The sequence below is a fragment of the Aedes albopictus genome, chromosome 2, assembly GCF_035046485.1.
Source record: "Aedes albopictus strain Foshan chromosome 2, AalbF5, whole genome shotgun sequence".
NCBI lineage: Eukaryota > Metazoa > Arthropoda > Insecta > Diptera > Culicidae > Aedes > Aedes albopictus.
In genome coordinates, this window is record NC_085137.1 from 425016983 (window position 1) to 425038943 (window position 21961).

Below are 21961 nucleotides of genomic sequence, written 5' to 3' on the forward strand. Positions count from 1 at the left end.
AATATCTCATCGTGATATGATTTCAAAATTAATACTTAATTTGATCTTTGGAAAGCCTAGTACAACCCGCTGTATAAATGTTGAAATTTCCCAACATTGCGCATAAAAACTATTTTAAGTTTTCAACTTTCATTATGCGCCGTCCCCAAATAACGAAACGCTTCAGGAGATAGGGGTTCAATAAATTCCGTAACGCTCCAGGGGAATAGGGAAATACAGCCTAGTGTTACGACCCATACAAAAAAGTTGGAGTTATCATACAAAAGCACATTATGGATTCCGCCAGATCCTAATGAACCAACCACCGAGTTCAAAAATATCGAATTTAACGTTACATAATAAATAGATGTTCCCTTATGAACACCACAAATTTTACAAACGAGCACTGGGACAAAAAGGAAGTAGAAGTGACCTTCATTTTCAATAAGTGGGTTTATGGATGCGGCAATTGAACAACAAAAAAAAAAACAGAGTAATCGACACAAAAAAAATCGATATTTGGTTTTCTTTAAAAAAGGCATAATTAGCTTAGGTTATGCAAGGAATCATAATAGCCAGGCTTTTTGCGTTATTTCGTTGCAGAGATTGAGAATTTTCCTTCTCGCCATACAACAATTCAGCTCATTACTACAATCTAGTACTTCACTATAACATGTTCTACGCATGTCGTTTTTAAAGTTTGGATCACTAGCTTTGTTGACAATTCAGAGAAAGAGCATAAAATATGAAATCATCTAGAGAAAAGTGCTCTCTTAATTTAGGAAAATATGCAATTCCGAATTGAGCCTTAATTCATTTTTATTTTCCATACCATCACGTCAGTTTGCAAATTTTGGGTGGAAATTGTATAAATATTCTGTAATAGAACATTTACCATTGAGAAATCTGAAAAATACTGCTCAAGATCAAAATTAGCTCTTCACATTCCCATCTGCAACATCCAGAATTCGAAAGATCTGAAAATTACTGCTCAAGATCAAAATCAGTTCTTTGACACATTCATCTATAACATCCGAAAATTGTAAGATCTGAAAACTACTATTCAAGATCATAATTAGTTCTTTCACACACGCATCTACAACATGGCGGGGCCAAACCAACACAACTACCATGACTCGCAAACACCTTGGAAAACGTAGAACTTGATGCTCTTGTTACCTCCTATTTTCAGATATGAGTCGTAGTGCAGTGGTAATGTCACTGCACATAAATCACAAGGTCATAAGTTCGATTCTGGTCGCGGCCATTTTTCTTTTTTTTTTTACTTTAATCCATCTGTCAGATCATTTTATGATATTGGTTAGATGTGTTACAGCCCAGATCTCCCCAGATATTAGTCTGATCTTATAACATCAAAATGAGATAGTATTATGCTCTTCCCCATACTAATTTTTGATCTTATTTTTGATCTTTTATCTCTTATGTCAAACAAACCAATAGCTAATTATGATCTTGAGTACTTCACTGCGGAATATCAAATGATGATATTGTTCTGATTTTTACTTCTTCTCGGGTACCGCACACTCCCAATGCAAACTATGAGTTTTATTGAGGAAAAACTGATCTGTATTGGATAATGCATTACTTGTTTTTTTTTTGGAGTTTTTCAACTTGTACGAATTGGAAAATGATACGAGGAAGAGTATTCATTCATGGCAAGTTCAATGTTGTATCGATCACAGCTGTTATATCCATATTGTGAAGCATGTGTACGTTCAGTCCGCTCAAGCGATAAATTTAATAGACTCAACAATTCAATCCGCCGTAAATCAATTAACCATTATACTCGCCTGTTTCAACTTTATCCAAAGATGACATGACTTCGAACATTCTTCATCCGTTTCCCAGTTCCTGCCTCCTCCGTCCTCCATCAACCCCACAAAAGGCACAACAAATTTGTCCTAATCTCATCATCGAAAACAAGCGGATTATCAATGTTCTCTGTCTGTGCGCGGTCAAAACACGATCCTATCCCCGCCTCACCAGAACATGCGGACAACACTCGGTTCTTACCATCAACAACAACTTACAAGCAACACTTTTTTGTTCACTCGTTTCTCGTTTTGGTTGTACAATCGAGGGCCGCCTACGGGCAGCCGCCTCTACCCGCCGCTGCACTGACTGTAGATTTTAATCGGAGCTCAATTTGTGCTTTCGTTAGCAGTTTCTCGAGCTGGGTTCGACTCGTCGTCGTCCGGTGGTGCAGAACCTGTCTAGTCCATTTAGGGGGTGATAATTTAATAATTTTTGCCCTGCTCGCTCACTCGAATGCTCGGTCGCCAGAGCACTCACACTAATCCCACTTCAGTCGAAAAAAAAAAATCATCCATCGGACTTTAATTTGATCTCTTGACAAATTTCCTCTTCGATCCTGTCGGTTTTAAATATGGGAGGACGGGGTAGGATGAGTCCTCCTTTGTAAGGCTCTATTGATGAGCACAACAGAAGGCGCATTTCACCCAAATTCCCCTCCCAAGAGAATCGAATGATGGTATGACCGACCCGAGGGGAGGAGCTGTTAAATCCAGGACCCAACTCCGCAGTGTGTTAGCGATATTGACAGTTCGATCTAGATAAGAGTGTTAAAAAGCTGTGGGAACTAGAACGAGTCGGACCGACGACATCGAAGAGGACGGTCCGTGGGTCGGTCGGTCTGCCGGCTGAGCTGGTCGGCCGCCAATCGATGCGGATGGGACCTGGTTTGTGTAGCGTGTGTAGCGACCATAGATCGAGCGCTAATGACTTGACTAATGGAGTCACCTGATACCGGGGCGAAAACCTATCACACGCATTTTAAGTCCGGGGTTTGTTTCCGTCTGACGCGCCGAGTCGGAGTGGTATTGTATAGGGAAAGAGGGTGCAGGTCGTCAATCCGAGAGTGGTATGCATTTCAGGAATTAATAGCGACACACTGAATCATGAGCAGTAAATCACTCTCAATTAAATTGAATTTGAGCGCAATTTAGATTAGGATTTTCCTAACGAACGACGTTTTCCGTCCGCGGTCCGGGAAGGCGAGGGTGCGCAATTTGGTTACATACTTACCTACAAGTTTTCATTATGTGTAGACCTACTACTAGGTACTGCTGCTTCTCTTTCGTCTTCTTTGTCGTCGTTTGCTGATTGCGAGGTGCTGCCGACTTGACGGGTATTTTTGTGGGCTTGAATAAAGGGAAATGGGCTCCATTACGGGGAAGTATAGCTATTAAAGTTAAGCGCAAACAATTTCCACACCGTAGCCTTATGAGCCGCTGACATGCAAGAAGTGTTTCCCTCATACATTGTGCATTGTATTTATTTCGGTAAGTTGTGACTGAAATCTTAATGTAACTTATTGCTTCACTGATATTTTTATAGGAAACGGAAAATCTGACCATCTGACCATCTGGATTTTCCAACAAGTTATTGAAACAATGACTATCACAATTATATAAAGTCTAGAAAATAATAATTTTACACGGAACGTAAATATTATATACTGGACGTTGTTGTCCCACTCAGAGTAACAGTGAGTAGTTATAAGTTGTGTTGAAGAATAGTTTTTTGGTATAATACTGACCTTACAACGACTGGCCATTACACCATAACTTTTGTCAGTAAGGTAACTGTCAGTCTGCTTGTTACCTCCACTCAAGTGCTGAGTATTTAACCGAAATTTCCGATTGAAATTCAGATAGGCCTCTGTCCATTTTAGGCGTGAAAAATTAACATCATATCCATTTTTGAATCTCTGAGGTTTTGTTGTTGTTACAGTAGAGACAAATAGATTGCGTATAGTTAAATACGGTTAGCTGCAGTGCACAGGCGATAGAAAAGTAAGCAAAGCAATAAGCTAGAAACTTTTATAGCAAAACTACTCGATACAGTGAACACAAAAAGTATTTGAACACATGCACGGTGGAGGAACGCCATCAACAAAAAGTATAGACAGCAATATATCGGACAAGACTCACACACATACAACATCAAACCGCAGCCTCCAATTCCCAGAAGAAGGTGAAGTACACACCGAAACGAGGGACAGTAGATGCTAAAGGCATTTAAAAAGAAACATCAAGAAATCCCATTGTAATTTTGCATACAAACTTTAGAGGCACAAATCTGACGAACCAAGCATCGAATCAAGCCGCACTTGTTTATCATGGCTTTGCTTACTTGCAAAAAGAGGCAGCTTTTCCAAATCGAGAGCTTTTGTTTACGGGTTTTCTAGATTGATGCTTTTGAAAACGTGAGTAGGGGACCAAGTCGGTCATTGTGGTAGCCATGTGTGTATTCTCTGAGGTTTCTACTTAAGCTGCTTAATAAAGACTGAAGAGCCTCCAAACCAGCAAAATACTCAAATAGATTGCTTAAAGAGATGAACCAGCCTAGGGCTGAAAATGTCCATAATGTATTATAGGAAGATTTGTTTTAGCTTTTGAGAGAGATTCAGGAAATTTTAGAGGATTTCTAACGGGATTCACAAGCATTACATGGGGGTTCGGAAGTAATCCAGAGGATTTCAGAGCATTTTGGAAGGGTTTTAGCATGGACTCTTACTGGAGCTTTCATAAACGTTTTAAGGGGTTGCAGGGTAGGGTATTTCAGGGGCCTCTGAACGTCCCTGAAAAACGGCATCATTTTATGCACCTGAAAAGGCCCCTGAAGCCACCTGTAACGCCTATGAAACCCGCTTAAATTCGTCTGCAACTTCCTAAAATGCCTCCAACAACCTTATGGTACCCTGTCGGACACGCTGTAACGCACCTGAGGAACTAGTTCAAAATCCTCTGAAACCATTTAAACGCCACGGAAACCCGCCGTAACCCCCAAAAACCGCATATGAAACGCTTCTGAAACCGGTTGCAAATTCTATGAAACATTCCAATGCCTCTAATCTCTTAACTTAAAACTTCATCGAATCCGCTGTAACGCACCTGTGAGACTTTCTGAAACCCCTGTTTGGTATCTGAGCAAAATTCGAGATATTTGGCCTGTCGATCAACATTGTTTTGCTCTCGCGCTCTTCTGACGAACAACTACCACCCGTCACAACGATAATTTCACTGAAAACTGAATTCTCAGCACTGTTCAGAGTATCTGTACGCACAAATCTCAATACGAGATTGAGAAAAGTTGGCCGTGAGCACATGAAAATTCACTGAGCTTGAGACTCGCGATGTTAGTGCACATCACATTAGCATTGCGAGTCTCAATGAGACGTCTCAATGAGACAAGCTCCAGGTACAGCTTATAGCCCAACACCTCACCTCCCGGTTCGATTTACTCTCGAATCGTTCAACAGGATGACATTTCTAGATGATTTTCTGCTGGGACTGGGTAGACGTAAACCGGAAGCGGAGGACGTTCCGGTGTGTTGGGGCAGATAGAATACAGCCGGAGATTGTTTTACTACGGGAAAGGTGGTAAGAGGAATAATTGTGGCGAAGGCTTCTTCCAAATGACGGATGTCCACAATTAATTGGAGGACTGCGAACTGTACCTTCTGATTGATGATTTTCTGGGCGTGTTCTATTTGACCAACGGAGAAAGAGGCTGGATCATTTGAGTGGAAGAAAAATGGCACCAACGTTTATGTTCGAATTGATTATAATCGGCAAAAACTCAAGTTTCAACAAAGGTTATATGGGTCAATATGGCCTAGACAGGTACGTCAAACGTGTAGTGTGAAGAATAAGAGATATGATGTGGGCAGCATCTTTGGTTAGGGATATTGCAATCTCAATCGATAAAAACAAGCCCAATATTTATTTGATCCCCAATTGGCCTCATTTTATCCACTTATCCGCGAGCCATAATGACCGCGCTTAAGGGCCCATATAGCCGAGGCGGTAAACGCACGGGTATTCAGCATGACCATGCTGAGGGTGACGGGTTCGATTCCCGGTCGGTCCAGGATCTTTTCGTAAAGGAAATTTCCTTGACTTCCTTGGGCATTGAGTATCTTCGTGCCTGCGACACGATATACGCATGCAAAATGGTCATTGGCAGAGGAAGCTCTCAGTTAATAACTGTGGAAGTGCCTATAGAACACTAAGCTGAGAAGCAGGCTTTGTCCCAATGAGGACGTTACGCCAAGAAGAGAGAGAGAGAGATAATGACAACGCTGGGTACAAGCGAGCGGTCAGTTACGATTTTTGACGTTTCGTGCGGATAGCAACTGGTGTATTTCACCGAATAGTTGACGATGGCAGATAACCAAATGGGATCAGATTCACAAGATCTAATCTGGGCCTCTCAAAAATAACGGCGTTGCAATTCTTTTTCATTGACGAACATCTCAATGTGACGAGTCTCACAAGACGTCTCATTGAGGCACGTACCACAGAACAGATGTGTATCAACGAACAAATTTGAAATTTCGAGATGGAAGTCGTAAAATTTTCACTTGGAGAACTAGATTGGAATGAATTTCCTTGGAGAAATAAAAAATCATCAAAGCGTGCCTCGCTCCCGCCCTATGTTCGCTGTACAAAAAAGCTTGCTTTCCACCACCAGGTTCGCTAGTGTCCAGCAATCAAACGAGCGGCTCTTTTCGCGACGAAGATTCACCCCCGTGCACGTACACTAGATTTTTCATGAGCATGCTATGATCTCAAATCTCACAAATTTTCCTGAAACGCATTTCAAACCAGCGCATGGCACACTGTCTCATTCATGTATACATGAGATTTCAGATACTCTGGCACTGTTTCTTGTTTCTCGTTCTCTATTTTTTTTTTTTTTTTTAATTGGCTTCTTGAATATATTACGGTGGATCAACGATGTCTGAGAAAATTTATTTTTTTTCAGATTCAACCAGATCAAAATTTTTAGAGTGCCCTTTGAGGTCCCAACTAACTGCAAAATTTGGGCATGATTGGTTTAGCCTACATTTTGCACATCGCTTATGAAGTTTGTATCGGATTTTACATGGGAAAACATACTTTTTGGGTGTGATATGTGTTGTTCGTTGTCTAATGTTAGTAATGTTCACTGTTCAGTCTGTAGAGGCCGCAAGGTTGAAGACGGTGTAACTGTCTTTAAATACCTTCAGAATGATTTTATTCTGTTATACCGTCGTGCGGGACTTCTTTATACACTTTTTCGTGGTTTTTCAACTTCATGACATTTTAACTCTCCAGTCTCCAGTTAGCCTAGTGGTTAAGGCTATGGATCGTCAATCCGGAGACGGCGGGTTCGATTCCCGTTCCGGTCGGGAAAATTTTCTCGACTCCTTGGGCATAGTGTATCATTGTGCTTGCCGCACAATATACAAATTCATGCAATGGCTGGCAAAGAAAGCCCTCCAATTAATAACTGTGGAAGTGCTCAAAGAACACTAAGTTGGAGAGAGGCAGGCCAAGTCCCAGTGGGGACGTAGAGCCATAAAGAAGAAGAAGAAGAAGAAGAAGAAGAAGAAGACATTTTAACTCCCAAAGTAGTGAATGGATTTCCACAATTTTTACACATAATAATCGTGAGTATGTATGTAGGATGTATGCAAAATTTCACCAAAAATCCATCAATAAACAAAAAAATTGTCCATACACCAATTGGACACATCTCATATAGAACCGGATGGGGGCTACTTTGGACATTTATTATTAAAACAAAACTGCAGTTAAAATTCCAGGTTTATTTAGAATACTACTTTGTACCAATACTGTAGTATACTATATCATACATCATTTCAATAAATATATGCGTTTTCAGGTTCTGTGCTACCTTTGGTATTATGAGCAGCGTGATATTGTTATATTAACAGCCTTTAAAATGGGACCATCAATCCTTTATTTAGGTGAAACGGTCATTTATAATGTATAACGTTACAAATATTCGATTGTAAATGCTACGTTGGTACTATTTGAACGAATTGATCAACCCTTTGAAATTTATGAACTGTAGAAACAATGCTTACAGAGCAAATGTTCTGATACTTTATGAATATTTTTATGATTTTTTCGAAGTTTTTTCGCCTCCTGACAAGCAAAAAGGGTTTGTTTGAAAAACAATTTCAACCAAATGATGCGGAAAATATTGCGTCCTAATAGTCCCAAAGACATCAAACAGATTTGAACCATATTTTGAATTCAAAAAATCCATATTCAAAAGTGTCAAAAGTAGCCCCGCATGACGGTAAGAAAAATGCAAAAAAAAGTAAGTTTTTCCCTATATATAATCCCATACATATTTCAATCGAGATGCGCAAAATATAGGCATAACTCGATTCGGGTGATTCAATTTAAGGAGAACAATGGTAAAAGCGGTCAAAAATTAGAACCAAGAGGGAAATTTGCGGATTTTTTTATTTTTTTTTAACTAAATAACCATAATAGTTCGATATGAACATTGAACACTTCGCAATAAGGTCAAAAAAAGATTAAAACAATGATGCAGCTCTAAAACCTTCATACAAAAGGTACACGTTTAAATCGAAAGAAAAATCGAATGAAAATAATAGATTCAGTCGATTTTGTGAGCATCAAACATCGATTTGAAAAAATCGCAACAAAAATATCGATGTTAGAAACATCGATATAAAATCGCCCATCGCTCCTGTTGGCTAACTAGAGCTTCAGGCAGCTTCCGTCTCACGCTGCCGAAGTTTGAATAACAAGAGCCGTAGCGTAGTCCCATGGTGCCCTTGGCAAGCATCCAGATTGGCGCCCCACGACAATTGGACATTGTTAATATGCAAAAGTTTGTAGTTTATCATATTTTTTTATTTTCAAATTTTTTATAACCGATGGATTTTGGTGTTTCGAAGAACAAAAAAAAAACCTCTAAGAGTGTTTTTCATTTGTGTATTTGTTTAGGAATTTTAATGGGGTCACCCTAAAATTTTCTAAATTTTATTTTGCTGGTACAAGTATAAATGCGAACACATATCGTATATCAAAAATCTCACAGACCAGCACAACAATTGGAGATAATTCATCACAAGAATATTACAGTTTTTTCTCTCTCCTACACTTTTCTGGAGTTTTTGTTCATCTTTTTTTCAAAAACATGTAATTAAGTTTCAGAGGATTTCAGAAACCTTCAAACATTCCGTTTTACCAAATTTTGGCGATAACTTCAATTGGTTTTACCAGAATTTTCAAATAACTTTACCAAAGTTTTCCAAAGTTGAATCAAAAAATATCCCTGAAGATCTGTTGAAAATCATTCAGTACCTCATCACTAGTCGAATAATTGACATGGAGAAATTTCTGAAGAAATCTTCATATGAGTTTTTGTTGGGATCTCTGGACCCAACAAAACCCTGCTGAAATCACTGAATAAAATTATACACGAATATCTGGAGGAATTCCTGCATGAATATCCGAGGAATTATCTTATGGAGTAATTTTTGCAGGCATTCCTGGAGCAATTCGTGAGGAAATTCCAGTAAGGTTTAAGGTGGGAGCATGAGGTAGGAACTTGTAAAGATCAGACCCAAGTAACAATTCCATTGCAGATTGGTTTTGTTTGATTTTTATTAGGGGTTTATTACAGCAATAAGTAAAACTCACAGTTTTATGATTACTTTTATGAAAGCCATCGATGAAATGTTTTGTACTATACTTGAAGATATCCAAAAAGCTAGAATAAGGTGAATATATAACGAAGCCACACTTCAAATTTTCAAAAGCACAGATCTGAAGAACCGAGAGTTGATTTGCGCTGAAAAGTTGATCGATTGGTCACCACCAGCGGGTTACCAATCGATCAACTTTTCAGCGCAATCCGTCTTTTGGTTCCTCAGATTTATGCTCTTGAAAATTCGACGTGTGGCTTCGTTATATATTCACCTTATGAGTAAACAAAACTTTTCGATATGTAAACCTTCTGGCAATCATTATTACCACAATAAAACTGTTAAAACTCTCAACAGATGGCGATCCGTTCGATTAGTAACGACATCTGTTGGTTGCAAAGCAGAAACAACGACACGGCTAGGTTTATTGTGGTCATCATAAAAGTAAACTTGCTTTCGTTTTATTATGTGGTCGTCGCCATATTGAAGAATTAGCTGAAGTGAATAAAAAAATTGTTAATTTTGCTCAAATAAGCAATGAATTGAAAGTTTGCCGCCATTTCCGCAACATGCTGACACAAATAAACTCTCTCAGCTGAGTTTTCTTCCGATTCGAGAAAGTTTTACTAAATTATCAAATTGATTTGTTTCATTCCAAGATAATAATATTCACCAAAATCGAAGCGCATTTATTATATGTTTCTGCCATCTCAATATAACCGGTAAAATTGAATGCACATAAGCCTTTCAACACAATAACTACTAAAATATTACTTTGTAATGATCACTTTTAATTGACGAACGATGTATCCTCCTGAGCTTTACGCGCCATTGAAGGAGCTTCTCTGCATCTTGAGCTGTCATTGTTTTTGTTGAAAAAAATAAACAACAACAATCATCATAACTTTAATATCTTTTCGAGAATGGAAAATTTTTCAACTAGGTTTTAAAACAGTTTTATTGCTACTCTTAATGTTGTTTGCAAAACCTCTCCGAGAGTGGTCCACTTAGCCGGAAGATGCTCTTAAAGAGGTTGTCAAGAGGTTTTGATGTATACATCAGTTTTATTGCGAATAGGTCATGAAGATCTCTTAAAGAGCAGAACAAAACTTAAAATGTTACTTGGGAGTGCTATCTTGGACGGTCCTTGTCGACCATTTTTCAGCCCAAACGTGATCTCTACAATACGCTCAAGATGAGAAGCTCCGAACAAGCTTGATTAGTGTCTGTGTTTTGTGATAAACTGCAACATCACTCACTCCCATAACAAGGGATATTTCCTCACTTCACAACCGCTGACTTTCTGTTTTAAGGTTTTTTGGTGATATCAGAAGTTAACCAAAAATTTCATATTCATTCAACAAAGTACCTTCAAACCGTTTTGAAAGTAACCTTATGGAATCCTTACCCATGACCCCAGATTGAAATCGAAAAGGACCGCGAAACTTATCCCTCCTCAATTTCAGTTGTCCCAACAAATTTGTTGACATGCAGCATTAACTCATTTCGGGGTCACCCACCATCCAGGCCCGGCGCGACGTGGCGCACAAGGAAGTTCACGTTCCAACGCACATTTCACAGCCGACTGAACTCCGTCGACCGCGATCTGCTGATCCCTATCGCTCCGGCATCAATGAATTAATTATCGCACTCCCCTTCTGTTCTGTGGGTAGACTAGAGTCCCAGCCAGCCGACCCGACCGCCCACTACTTATTTATCCTTGTTTGCGGATAGAGTTGTGCTTGCTGGTGTTGTCGTTGCTGCTGCTTCACCACCACCGCACCGTCGCGCCACCACTATCGGGATTCGGCCCTCGTAGATCTTGACCGATATGCATACTATTATGACGATTATATTAATTTGGCGCTCGTAATTAAAAGATTAATTGGCTACCACCTCGGTGGCGGTGGGCAAGGGGATTTTCCACTCCTCATGGAGCGCAGTGAGTCAAAACGCTGAACTTTTTAACGAAATGTGTTATACAGAAGACAGAAGGTGGAAGGTAGAAAACAGAAGTCATGATTAGAATACCCACATAAATGATAACCATAAGATTTGCTTAACAACCACCCATTCGAGATACAGTTCGAACAGTATGCGGTATTGTTGAACCGTCTACATTACGGTCCGTTTATTGTGTTGGTTTATTAGGGTACCTTTACAAGTATCGATAAATTACAAATCAGGTGTTGATTTTTTATTGAAGAATATTTTTGTTTCTATCCCACAGTGTACGGCAATAAATTCATGCCAGATCGTCAGGACTCGATAGCGGTCGTCACCGCGGGCGCACAGCAACTCCGCGGCCAAATTATTCAAAATCAACGGAATTATAATTTTTATTATTAATTATGTGTGAAGTGATCGTAGTTTCACGAGAGCGAAACAAATTGAAATGATTTTCTTCGGCTCGTTATTCAGCTCCTCAACGACGTTGTCCTCCGCCGTCACCGGCGCTCCGGCGCACACATTTGTTTGGCTTTCGCTTCATTAAATCGATGTCGGGCGCTGGCTGGTCGGCGGCTTCGCGGTTCGGTTGTTCGCGGGGGAAAAGTGGATTTCCAAATTAAGGCTATTACTGTAATTGAATTAGCTTGAGCCGATGATGCCAGCCGGCGCGATACAGTTAACCTCGAACAAAGTGCTCCACAATTTATAGATTGTGAGGCTTGAAACTTGCCTTCTTGTTGCCATTTTTTTTTTCGTTTTGCATGTTCCAATCCAGCCAAGAAAACGCAACACAATTACCATTTCACGGGCTTGACTTGCTAATTAGAGAGTTAGAGTAGGCATGCATGTTCAGCAATTTGCTCACGAAAGTTCTAGGCTTTTGCCGAATCACTCGTAGGGCTAGGAAATGGCAAAAAAATTACTCGTCCTTCCTTCATGTGGGATTCCTCGTCGTCTCCTCCGGCAACAAAGTGGGCCCCCATGTGTGTGTATGTGGAACAAAACATACACGGTAAAAAGTCTGCACGCTCGATGTAAGGGAAAAATCCATTAACTATTCAACATCCCAATCAACATGATCAGCAATGTTTTTCCTTTGAAATCACAATGCTGTCAGTGTTGATTTCAGAACCAAAACAAACCCACCGGAGAAATTAATTGAAAATCACTTCGATTTGCACTACTGTATAAAGCAGTACGATCCAAAGTGAAAAGCTATTGGTTTGGTAATGACTGTTTTGGACATGAAAGTAAATATAGATGACAGGTGGTAGAAAGTGTTTCGCTTCGATACGCACCTCTCTAACAGATGTGAAGTACACGGTAAAAAATCTGCACTCTGCTATAAACTGATTGGCACTTGAATTCGCACTACTGTCTAATCAGTTTGTTATCAATTAAATATCGTTCGAAAAAGAACATTCAATGCCTCTTCAATTTTAATTGAAATTCATTTCAATTCGTAGTTGACAATGTTTTGATTTCAAAACTAGAATTAAAAAAATAAGTGTTCACCACACCCGAGATTCGATACCAGGACCTTGAGATTCACGATCATCTGTTTTCCCACTACACTACTTCACATCTGTTAGAGAGGTGCGTATCGAAGCGAAACACTTTCTACCACCTGTCATCTATATTTACTTTCATGTCCAAAACAGTCATTACCAAACCAATAGCTTTTCACTTTGGATCGTACTGCTTTATACAGTAGTGCAAATCGAAGTGATTTTCAATTAATTTCTCCGGTGGGTTTGTTTTGGTTCTGAAATCAACACTGACAGCATTGTGATTTCAAAGGAAAAACATTGCTGATCATGTTGATTGGGATGTTGAATAGTTAATGGATTTTTCCCTTACATCGAGCGTGCAGACTTTTTACCGTGTAGTGTAGTGGGAAAACAGATGATCGTGAATCTCAAGGTCCTGGTATCGAATCTCGGGTGTGGTGAACACTTATTTTTTTAATTCTAGTTTTGAAATCAAAACATTGTCAACTACGAATTGAAATGAATTTCAATTAAAATTGAAGAGGCATTGAATGTTCTTTTTCGAACGATATTTAATTGATAACAAACTGATTAGACAGTAGTGCGAATTCAAGTGCCAATCAGTTTATAGCAGAGTGCAGATTTTTTACCGTGTATAATAAACCTCAAATTAGTCATAATTTGCTTACCACGCCACCACACCGTTCGCTAACAGGAATCGCGTGTGGGCTCTCTATCGGTCGGCCGTTGTTGCTTCCAAAGTTCCGGGTTGAAGCCGGAGAATAAGGATATGAAGCAAATGTGGTACATCTTGCAAACTGGGGGGCTAGCCAAAAGGAAAAGTTTATTTTTGTTTCCAAATTGTGCACCCCACTCAAACACTGAGAGGTACCGTCGTGGATTTTCGGGGGCTGTCGGGGAATACCACATCGGCCGCGCCGGCCAAAATGAAAAGGGGAATTTTTGTGATTAAAAACTTTCGCTTCCCAATAGCAGCGCCACACCAGCTCACAGCGGAATGAAACGTGAGAAATGTGGTCAGAATGGGCATTCAATAATATGTGTCTTCTATTCTTCTTGTCTTGCCTGAGTTTCCATTCTAGCTTTGAGCTGAAAGCTTACAGCTTAAAATTGTTAAGCTCCAAGCTCAATCTTTGTGCTTCAAACTTCTTCTAGCATCAGGTTTCATGCTTCTAGTTTTAAGCTTCTTGCCTGATGATGCTAGATTCAAGTTTCTAGCTGGATGTTTCAGATTCAATAGTCATCCAAGTTTCGAGCTTCTAGGTTGAAGCTTTTTCGTCCTATCTTCAATCTACTAATTAAAAGATTCAAAGTTCAAGGTGACTGCCTGAAGCTTCAGACTGATGCGTCAAACTGCTAGCTACAAGCTTAATGTTTATAGCTTCAAGCTTTCAGCTTCGAGCGTCTAGCTTCAAGCTTCTTGCTTCAAGCTTCTGGCTTCAAGTTTGTGACTTCAAGCTTCATGCTTATAGCTTAAAGTTTTCTGGTGCAAGCAACTAGCAACAAGCTTATAGCTACAGGCTTATTGTTCAAGCTTCAAGCTTCTAGCTTCTAGTTTCTAGTTTCAAGCTTCTAAATAACTATAAGCTTCTAGCTTTAAGCTTCTAGCTTCAAGCTTCTAGCTTTAAGCTTCTAGCTTCAAGCTTCTAGCTTTAAGCTTCTAGCTTCAAGCTTCTAGCTTTAAGCTTCTAGCTTCAAGCTTCTAGCTTCAAGCTTCTAGCTTCAAGCTTCTAGCTTCAAGCTTCAAGCTTCAAGCTTCAAGCTTCTAGCTTCAAGCTTCTAGCTTCAAGCTTCTAGCTTCTAGCTTCAAGCTTCTAGCTTCAAGCTTCTAGCTTCAAGCTTCTAGCTTCAAGCTTCTAGCTTCAAGCTTCTAGCTTCAAGCTTCTAGCTTCAAGCTTCTAGCTTCAAGCTTCTAGCTTCAAGCTTCTAGCTTCAAGCTTCTAGCTTCAAGCTTCTAGCTTCAAGCTTCTAGCTTCAAGCTTCTAGCTTCAAGCTTCTAGCTTCAAGCTTCTAGCTTCAAACTTCTAGCTTCAAGCTTCTAGCTTCAAGCTTCTAGCTTCAAGCTTCTAGCTTCAAGCTTCTAGCTTCAAGCTTCTAGCTTCAAGCTTCTAGCTTCAAGCTTCTAGCTTCAAGCTTCTAGCTTCAAGCTTCTAGCTTCAAGCTTCTAGCTTCAAGCTTCTAGCTTCAAGCTTCTAGCTTCAAGCTTCTAGCTTCAAGCTTCTAGCTTCAAGCTTCTAGCTTCAAGCTTCTAGCTTCAAGCTTCTAGCTTCAAGCTTCTAGCTTCAAGCTTCTAGCTTCAAGCTTCTAACTTCAAGCTTCTAGCTTCAAGCTTCTAGCTTCAAGCTTCTAGCTTCAAGCGTCTAGCTTCAAGCGTCTAGCTTCAAGCGTCTAGCTTCAAGCGTCTAGCTTCAAGCGTCTAGCTTCAAGCGTCTAGCTTCAAGCGTCTAAATTCAAGCTTCTACCTTCTAGCTTCTAGCTTCTAGCTTTAAGCTTCAAGCTTCTAGCTTCAAGCTTCTAGCTTCAAGCTTTAAGCTTCTAGCTTCATGCTGCTAGATTCAAGGTTCAAGCTTCTAGCTTCAAGCTCCTAGCTTCAAACTTCTAGATTAAAGTTTCTAGATTAAAGTTTCTTGCTTTAAGCTTCTAGCTTCAAGCTTCTAGCTTCAAGCTTCTAACTTCTAGCTTTAGCTTCAAGCTTCTAGCTTCAAGCTTCTAGCTTCAAGCTTCTAGCTTCAAGCTTCTAGCTTCAAGCTTCTAGTTTCAAGCTTCTAGCTTCAAGCTTCTAGCTTCAAGCTCTAGCTTCAAGCTTCTAGCTTCAAGCTCTAGCTTCAAGCTTCTAGCTTCAAGCTTCTAACTTCATTCAAGCTCCTAGCTTCAAGCTTCTAGCTTCAAGCTTCTAGCTTCAAGCTTCAAGCTTCTAGCTTCAAGCTTCTAGCTTCAAGCTTCTAGCTTCAAGCTTCTAGCTTCAAGCTTCTAGCTTCAAGCTTCTAGCTTCAAGCTTCTAGCTTCAAGCTTCTAGCTTCAAGCATCAAGCTTTCAGCTTCAAGCTTCTAGCTTCAAGCTTCTAGCTTCAAGCTTCTAGCTTCAAGCTTCTAGCTTCGAGCTTCTAGCTTCGAGCTTCTAGCTTCAAGCTTCTAGCTTCAAGCTTCTAGCTTCAAGCTTTTAGCTTCAAGCTTCTAGCTTCAAGCTTCTAGCTTCAAGCTTCTGGCTTCAAGCTTCTAGCTTCAAGCTTCTAGCTTCAAGCTTCTAGCTTCAAGCTTCTAGCTTCAAGCTTTTAGCTTCAAGCTTCTAGCTTCAAGCTTCTAGCTTCAAGCTTCTAGCTTCAAGCTTCTAGCTTCAAGCTTCTAGCTTCTAGCTTCTAGCTTCTAGCTTCAAGCTTCAAGCTTCACGCATCAAACTTCAAGCTTCTAGCTTCCACTAGATTTCCGGTGTTTTTCAGCATCAAAATTAGATTTCTTGCTATAAAAGATGCTTAACAGCTTTCTGACGTGATATTTTTCAAATTTACACAATATCCCTGAGTTCATTGATGTGCTCCAGGTGAGCTGCTTCTCATATAATCTCTCTCTCTCTCTCTTCTTGGCGTAACGTCCTCATTGGGACAAAGCCTGCTTCTCAGCTTAGTGTTCTATGAGCACTTCCACAGTTATTAACTGAGAGCTTCCTCTGCCAATGACCATTTTGCATGTGTATATCGTGTGGCAGGCACGAAGATACTCTATGCCCAAGGAAGTCAAGGAAATTTCCTTTACGAAAAGATCCTGGACCGACCGGGAATCGAACCCGTCACCCTCAGCATGGTCATGCTGAATACCCGTGCGTTTACCGCCTCGGCTATATGGGCCCCCTCATATAATCAATCATGGATTAATTTTGTCCAAAATTTCCAACAAAGTGCTCCTCTGTACATTAACTGGTACCGTGTTGTTGTTCATCATTGTTGAGGCCCAACCATTTTTCGGCGGTTATTTATTAGCGTGAAAATGCGGTGCTTAATGGGAAATGTTGCTGTTTATAGTTTACTAGACGGCTACCCTTGGACTGCGATACGATGTGATGATAACGACGGACGGAGAAAACCCTCATTTTTGGCGGAAAAAGTTTTTGGAATTTTTGACAAATTAATTATCTGTTTTGCATGTTTCCCGGGGGCTTTGTGAGCGCCGCTTGATGTAGGGTATAATTAAGTCCGTGTCGGAATGATTGTTGGTACATTTTCTCAGGGGGAACCTTGATTTTTGTTTATTTTGCGGTATGTTTTGAACTATTCAAGAAAAAGAATTAAACTTTTCTGAATTTTTTTTACATAAACGGATGGCGCAATACACCTAATTGCTAAGATTAATATAGTTCAGTTAAGTGTGATGTTAAGTAGACTAACTAGTAGCTTGTGACAAATCGTCATCAAACCCCCATCTAACAAACCTCATTCTTCTCCATCTCCCGCTATTCCAGGTGACTCCAGTGACGCCACCGACCTGAGTGCCTCGCCGCTCGGTCACATCAAGGTGTGCGACCAGCAGCAGATGCTCGCCAAAGGCGGCGCACCTCTAGCAAACCAATACCTGGGTAGCCCCTCGCCGGACAAGTTCCAACACCTGGCCAACTACCAGAATCACATGAAAAACCTCGACTTTGCTGCCTCGCTGGACTCGGCGGCCCTGGCGGCTGCCACCGGTCATCACCAGCCTCACCACCCAGGTCTGCAGCACCCTCAGCACCACAATGCACTGCCTTCGCACGCCGAGCTCGAGTACATGAAGTCGTTAAAGGAGAACAACAAGTACTTTATCGATAGGAACTACCGGGCCTCGCTCGGCTACGGCAGCAACAAATACGGTGGCGGAGGTGATCCCGGCTCGGAAGATGGAAACAGCACAGTGAACGACTACGAAGATGACCTGTCCTCTCCAACGGGGGTCCTGGCGACGAGCGGAGGCGGCCTGAAGCGCAAGTACTCAGACAACGACGATCACCTCCTGGACGGAAGCAGCGGAGGAGCGGGCAGCGGTGCGGATAGCAATCAGGTCGAGGGTTCCATTAACAAATACAGCAAGCTGCATGACTCAGCTGATAAATCAATTAAGGCTAATAGTTTCGATTATATGAAAAGTTTCGATGATTTACGAGCACGACAAGCGGCGTACGATGCCGAGCAACAGCTTCACCAACACCATCAACAACAGCAGCAGCTTCATCAGCAAGCGCTTCATCATCACCAACAGCAAGCGCAGCAACATCATCAACAGCAGCAGCATCAGCACAACGCTCAATCACAGCATCCACTCCAGCAGCAACCGCCCCCTCATCAACAACAGCAACAGCAGCAGCAGCATATTGCCTCGGGGTCCTCGTCGGTTCATGGCCCATCGGCACTGGCCGCGGCCGCCGGTGAGCACAGGCCCGATGATTATAGGCTTGGTGCGGTGAGTGGTGGCCCCGGTGGTGGTGGTGGTGGTGGCGGCGTCGTCGGCCAGGAAGGCGGTCCGGACAAATTGGGTGAGGACGGCGGTATCAGTTATGCTTCCAGCGAGGAGATGAACCAAACGACGTCCAGCGAGCAGGGCGAGAAAATGGGCTCCGGAAGCGATGACGAAGGTGAGTCGGAGGGGGTTTTTAGATTTGGAAGTGGATTAGATAGAATGGTTGCGAGTTTAAGTGGAATCAATAGATGGAGAATGAAATACATGGGTACTTATTCTTAACAAATAACGATTTCACCTGTCATAAAGTTGTCTACACTTTTTTCATCAAATTTAACGCAAAGTTTAATAACTCCAAAAACAAATATTCAAAAACAAAAAATCCACGACCTAAGCCAAGACCCAATTGGGTCTTTGACCTATGTAAGTGCAAAGTATTTGATATAAGTAGCCGTGTGATAAATTAATGAGTTTTCATTTCCCGGGTAGAGCGAAATGGCAAATGAAGAGCAAATTTTACCATTAAAATAGAATGTTTGAATGGCAAAATTTGCTATTAGTTTGTTTGAAATAAGAGTTAAAATAACAAAAATAATAACTAAATTTCTATGACATAACAACTAAAGAATAACTGATTTTGCCATTGTAATAACAAAATAATAGCAAAAAGAATGTCAAAATAATAACATATTTTAATATGATGGTAAATTATGTTATTGTTTTGATGTTGTGGCAGGATAGTGTGATAGTAACATTTGCTATTATTATGTTATTCTTCTTCTTCTTCTTTATGGCTCGACGTCCTCACTGGGACTTGGCCTGCCTCGCTTCAACTTAGTGTTCTTTGAGCACTTCCACAGTTATTAATTGAAGCGCTTTCTTTGCCTGCCATTGCATGAATTTGTATATTGTGAGGCAAGTACAAGGACACACTATGCCCAGGGAGTCGAGAAAATTTTCCCGACCAGAACGGGAATCGAACCCGCCGTCTCCGGATTGGCGATCCATAGCCTTAACCACTAGACTAACTGGAGACCCCTTATTATGTTATTATACTATTTAATAATAACTCGTCAATTACAAGTTTTACAATGATAGCATATTTTGTTATTCATGTGTCATCCTGAGCTATTCATAAAAAAACAAAAGAATTGCAAATTTAGATATGACGACAAAATATGTTATTCTTTAGTTATTGGTTTGTTATTCACCTCTACCCGGTTTAACTCAACTACATATGTACAGATGAATACATTATTAGTGAAATTGCAAAACAAAATCTACAACTCAGGTGAGATTGAACTCACGAAAAGAGTACTTTTAGTCGGAACTGTGTGGAGTCGACTATTGACGTAACTTTTTGTAGTCCTGGCCTAAAAAGTAGTTCGGACTGGAGAGCACACTACAGCTACACTCACACAGTGCTGGGAAAATTCGCGAAGATCATCCTGCGGAGTCCAAACTACGCAAATCACAGCTACCCATGGTTACTACTGCAAAAGGACCCGCTACTGTAGTTAAGTTTGTTGAAATTCATTAGTAACCAAATGTTGCTACGGTAGCTCGCTCCTGTAGGTCCCTACTTCTGTTCAAATGGGAGATTGTGTATGTGCTCTGGTGACGGTTTGTGTTGGTCTTCGCTTGAGAGAGCGGTCGGATTACTGGGAACGAGACGACTGGAAGAGCGATGTTTTGATGACGTGACGGGAGGGTATAGTTGACAGAATTGAACGAGAATTCGGGGACGTGGCCTCTTTAAAGAACGGTAGAAACGAAACGGCGTAGTCAACTTCTGCCAAAACACGGACAATGCATCATGACATGAAGGTCTAACGGGAAAGATGTGTTTGCTGCAATACCCAATCAGATGAACTTTGGGGAACGGATTCTTGGGGAGTACGGTGCTTCGAGTGCGATGGTCTTAATAAAATATTCCTATACTGTCGAAATTCACTGGTTAGATCACAAATGCCGATTAGCGATGGTCAAATCACAATATTCGTTTGTTGGGATGGGGCTACCTACTTGCAGCTTATTCAAATGCCCTTAGACTGACGTAAATGACCAAATATTTCTCACGAAACACACTCATAATTGCACAAACCTGCTGTACATAAGAGTAGGAGCATCGACGTGACGGCGGTCAGACGTTAGTTTGACATCGATTTTTGAGATTCGAATAATTTTTAGTTGGGTTATGTCCTAAGCTATCGAAACGCCCCAAGTATTGAGCCCGGAACAAATGAATCTGTTTTACATGGCAAATGAATTTCAATGAAATTCATTTGGAGCTCCCGCACTGTAGCTGCTACTGTAGCAATTTTTTAGAACGCCTACTATAGTGATCCAAACAAATTGCTCCCGTATATGAAAAGACGTCGCTCCAATCATCAAATTCAAGCAAACTACTGTTACCATTCCCAGCACTGCTCACAGCGATCACCTGGCGGTTCGCTACAGTATCGACTACAACAACAGCAGGTAGAGGAAGAGGCGGCTAGGACAAGCCCGCGAAGGTGAAGTATGATGTCTACTCCGACGAAGCGGTAGAAAGCGCTCCGCCGTGAGCGAAATCTACTTGGTGTAGGAGTCGATCGACGAGCTAGTAGCCGCGTTGAAGACCGAGATAAGGGCAAGCAGAAAGGCCTGCTTTGAGAGTCTTTGTCAGAATGCCACTGTAAATCCATTGGGTGATGCATACAGGACCGGGATAGCCAGGACGATAGGTGTAAAGGCTCCTACAGAGCAATCTCCAGAGATGTTAGAGGGGATCATCGAAGGGCTTTTTCTGCGCCATGATCCAAGTCCTTGGCCTCTTTTCGTAGGACAGCCGGGGAGTGGGAATAGCGATGAGGAGAGGGTCACTCATAGCGTAGGTATGGCCCCAAGTCCGGATGAAGTTCCGAACTTGGGCTTAACAATAGCTATTGCAGAGGCTCCCGAGATGTTCAGGTCTGGTGTGCAGAAACGCCTGAACGAGGGAGTATTCCCAGAAGTTTGGAAAAGGCAGAACCTGGTTATATATCCAAAGGCGGGGAAACCACCCGTAGACCCGTAGTCGGCGTATGAGCCAATCGACACGGCGGAGAAGGCGTTCGAAAAGATCATCCTCAATAGAATATTGAGGCGCACCGAGGTTGTACATGATCTCTCGAGCGACCAGATCCCCTACCGGAACGAGAGGTCGGCCGTAGACGCTATCCTGTCGGTTACAAAAAAAAACGCCGAGATTGCGCTCCAGCGTAAGAGAAGAGGAATTTGCTACTGTACAGTAGTGACTCCGGATGTAAGGAACGCATTTAATAGCGCCAGACGGCCAGCTATTGCGGATGCGCTCCTGCGTTTGGAGCAACGTAGCTCATACCCTGAGATCGATCCGTACAGCGATTAAGTGGCCACGGAGCGAACATCCTGGTAGCGTTACTGTCTTGGCGTCGGTCTACCGGGTTGGATTCGAGCCCGTGGCTCATGGCCCTCAGCACCTTAATTTTGCGCTCCTTCCACGCTTGTAAGCTGGTTTCATTTTTCTCAACGCTTCTTTTTCCCAACCGTAATCCAAAGGTTCTCCTTTTCTTGGT

The 21961-nt window shown here is 41.4% G+C and overlaps 1 protein-coding gene across 3 annotated transcripts in view; it reads left to right on the plus strand.

Moving 5' to 3' along the window:
- LOC109410520 (retinal homeobox protein Rx) overlaps nucleotides 1-21961 on the plus strand; it is a 225271-nt gene that overhangs the window by 49298 nt on the left and 154012 nt on the right. For all 3 annotated transcript variants that reach the window (XM_029869694.2, XM_029869695.2, XM_029869696.2), the window contains exon 3: nucleotides 17416-18558. In XM_029869694.2, the coding sequence (XP_029725554.1) occupies nucleotides 17416-18558 (1143 nt within the window). The remainder of the gene's footprint in view (nucleotides 1-17415; nucleotides 18559-21961) is intronic.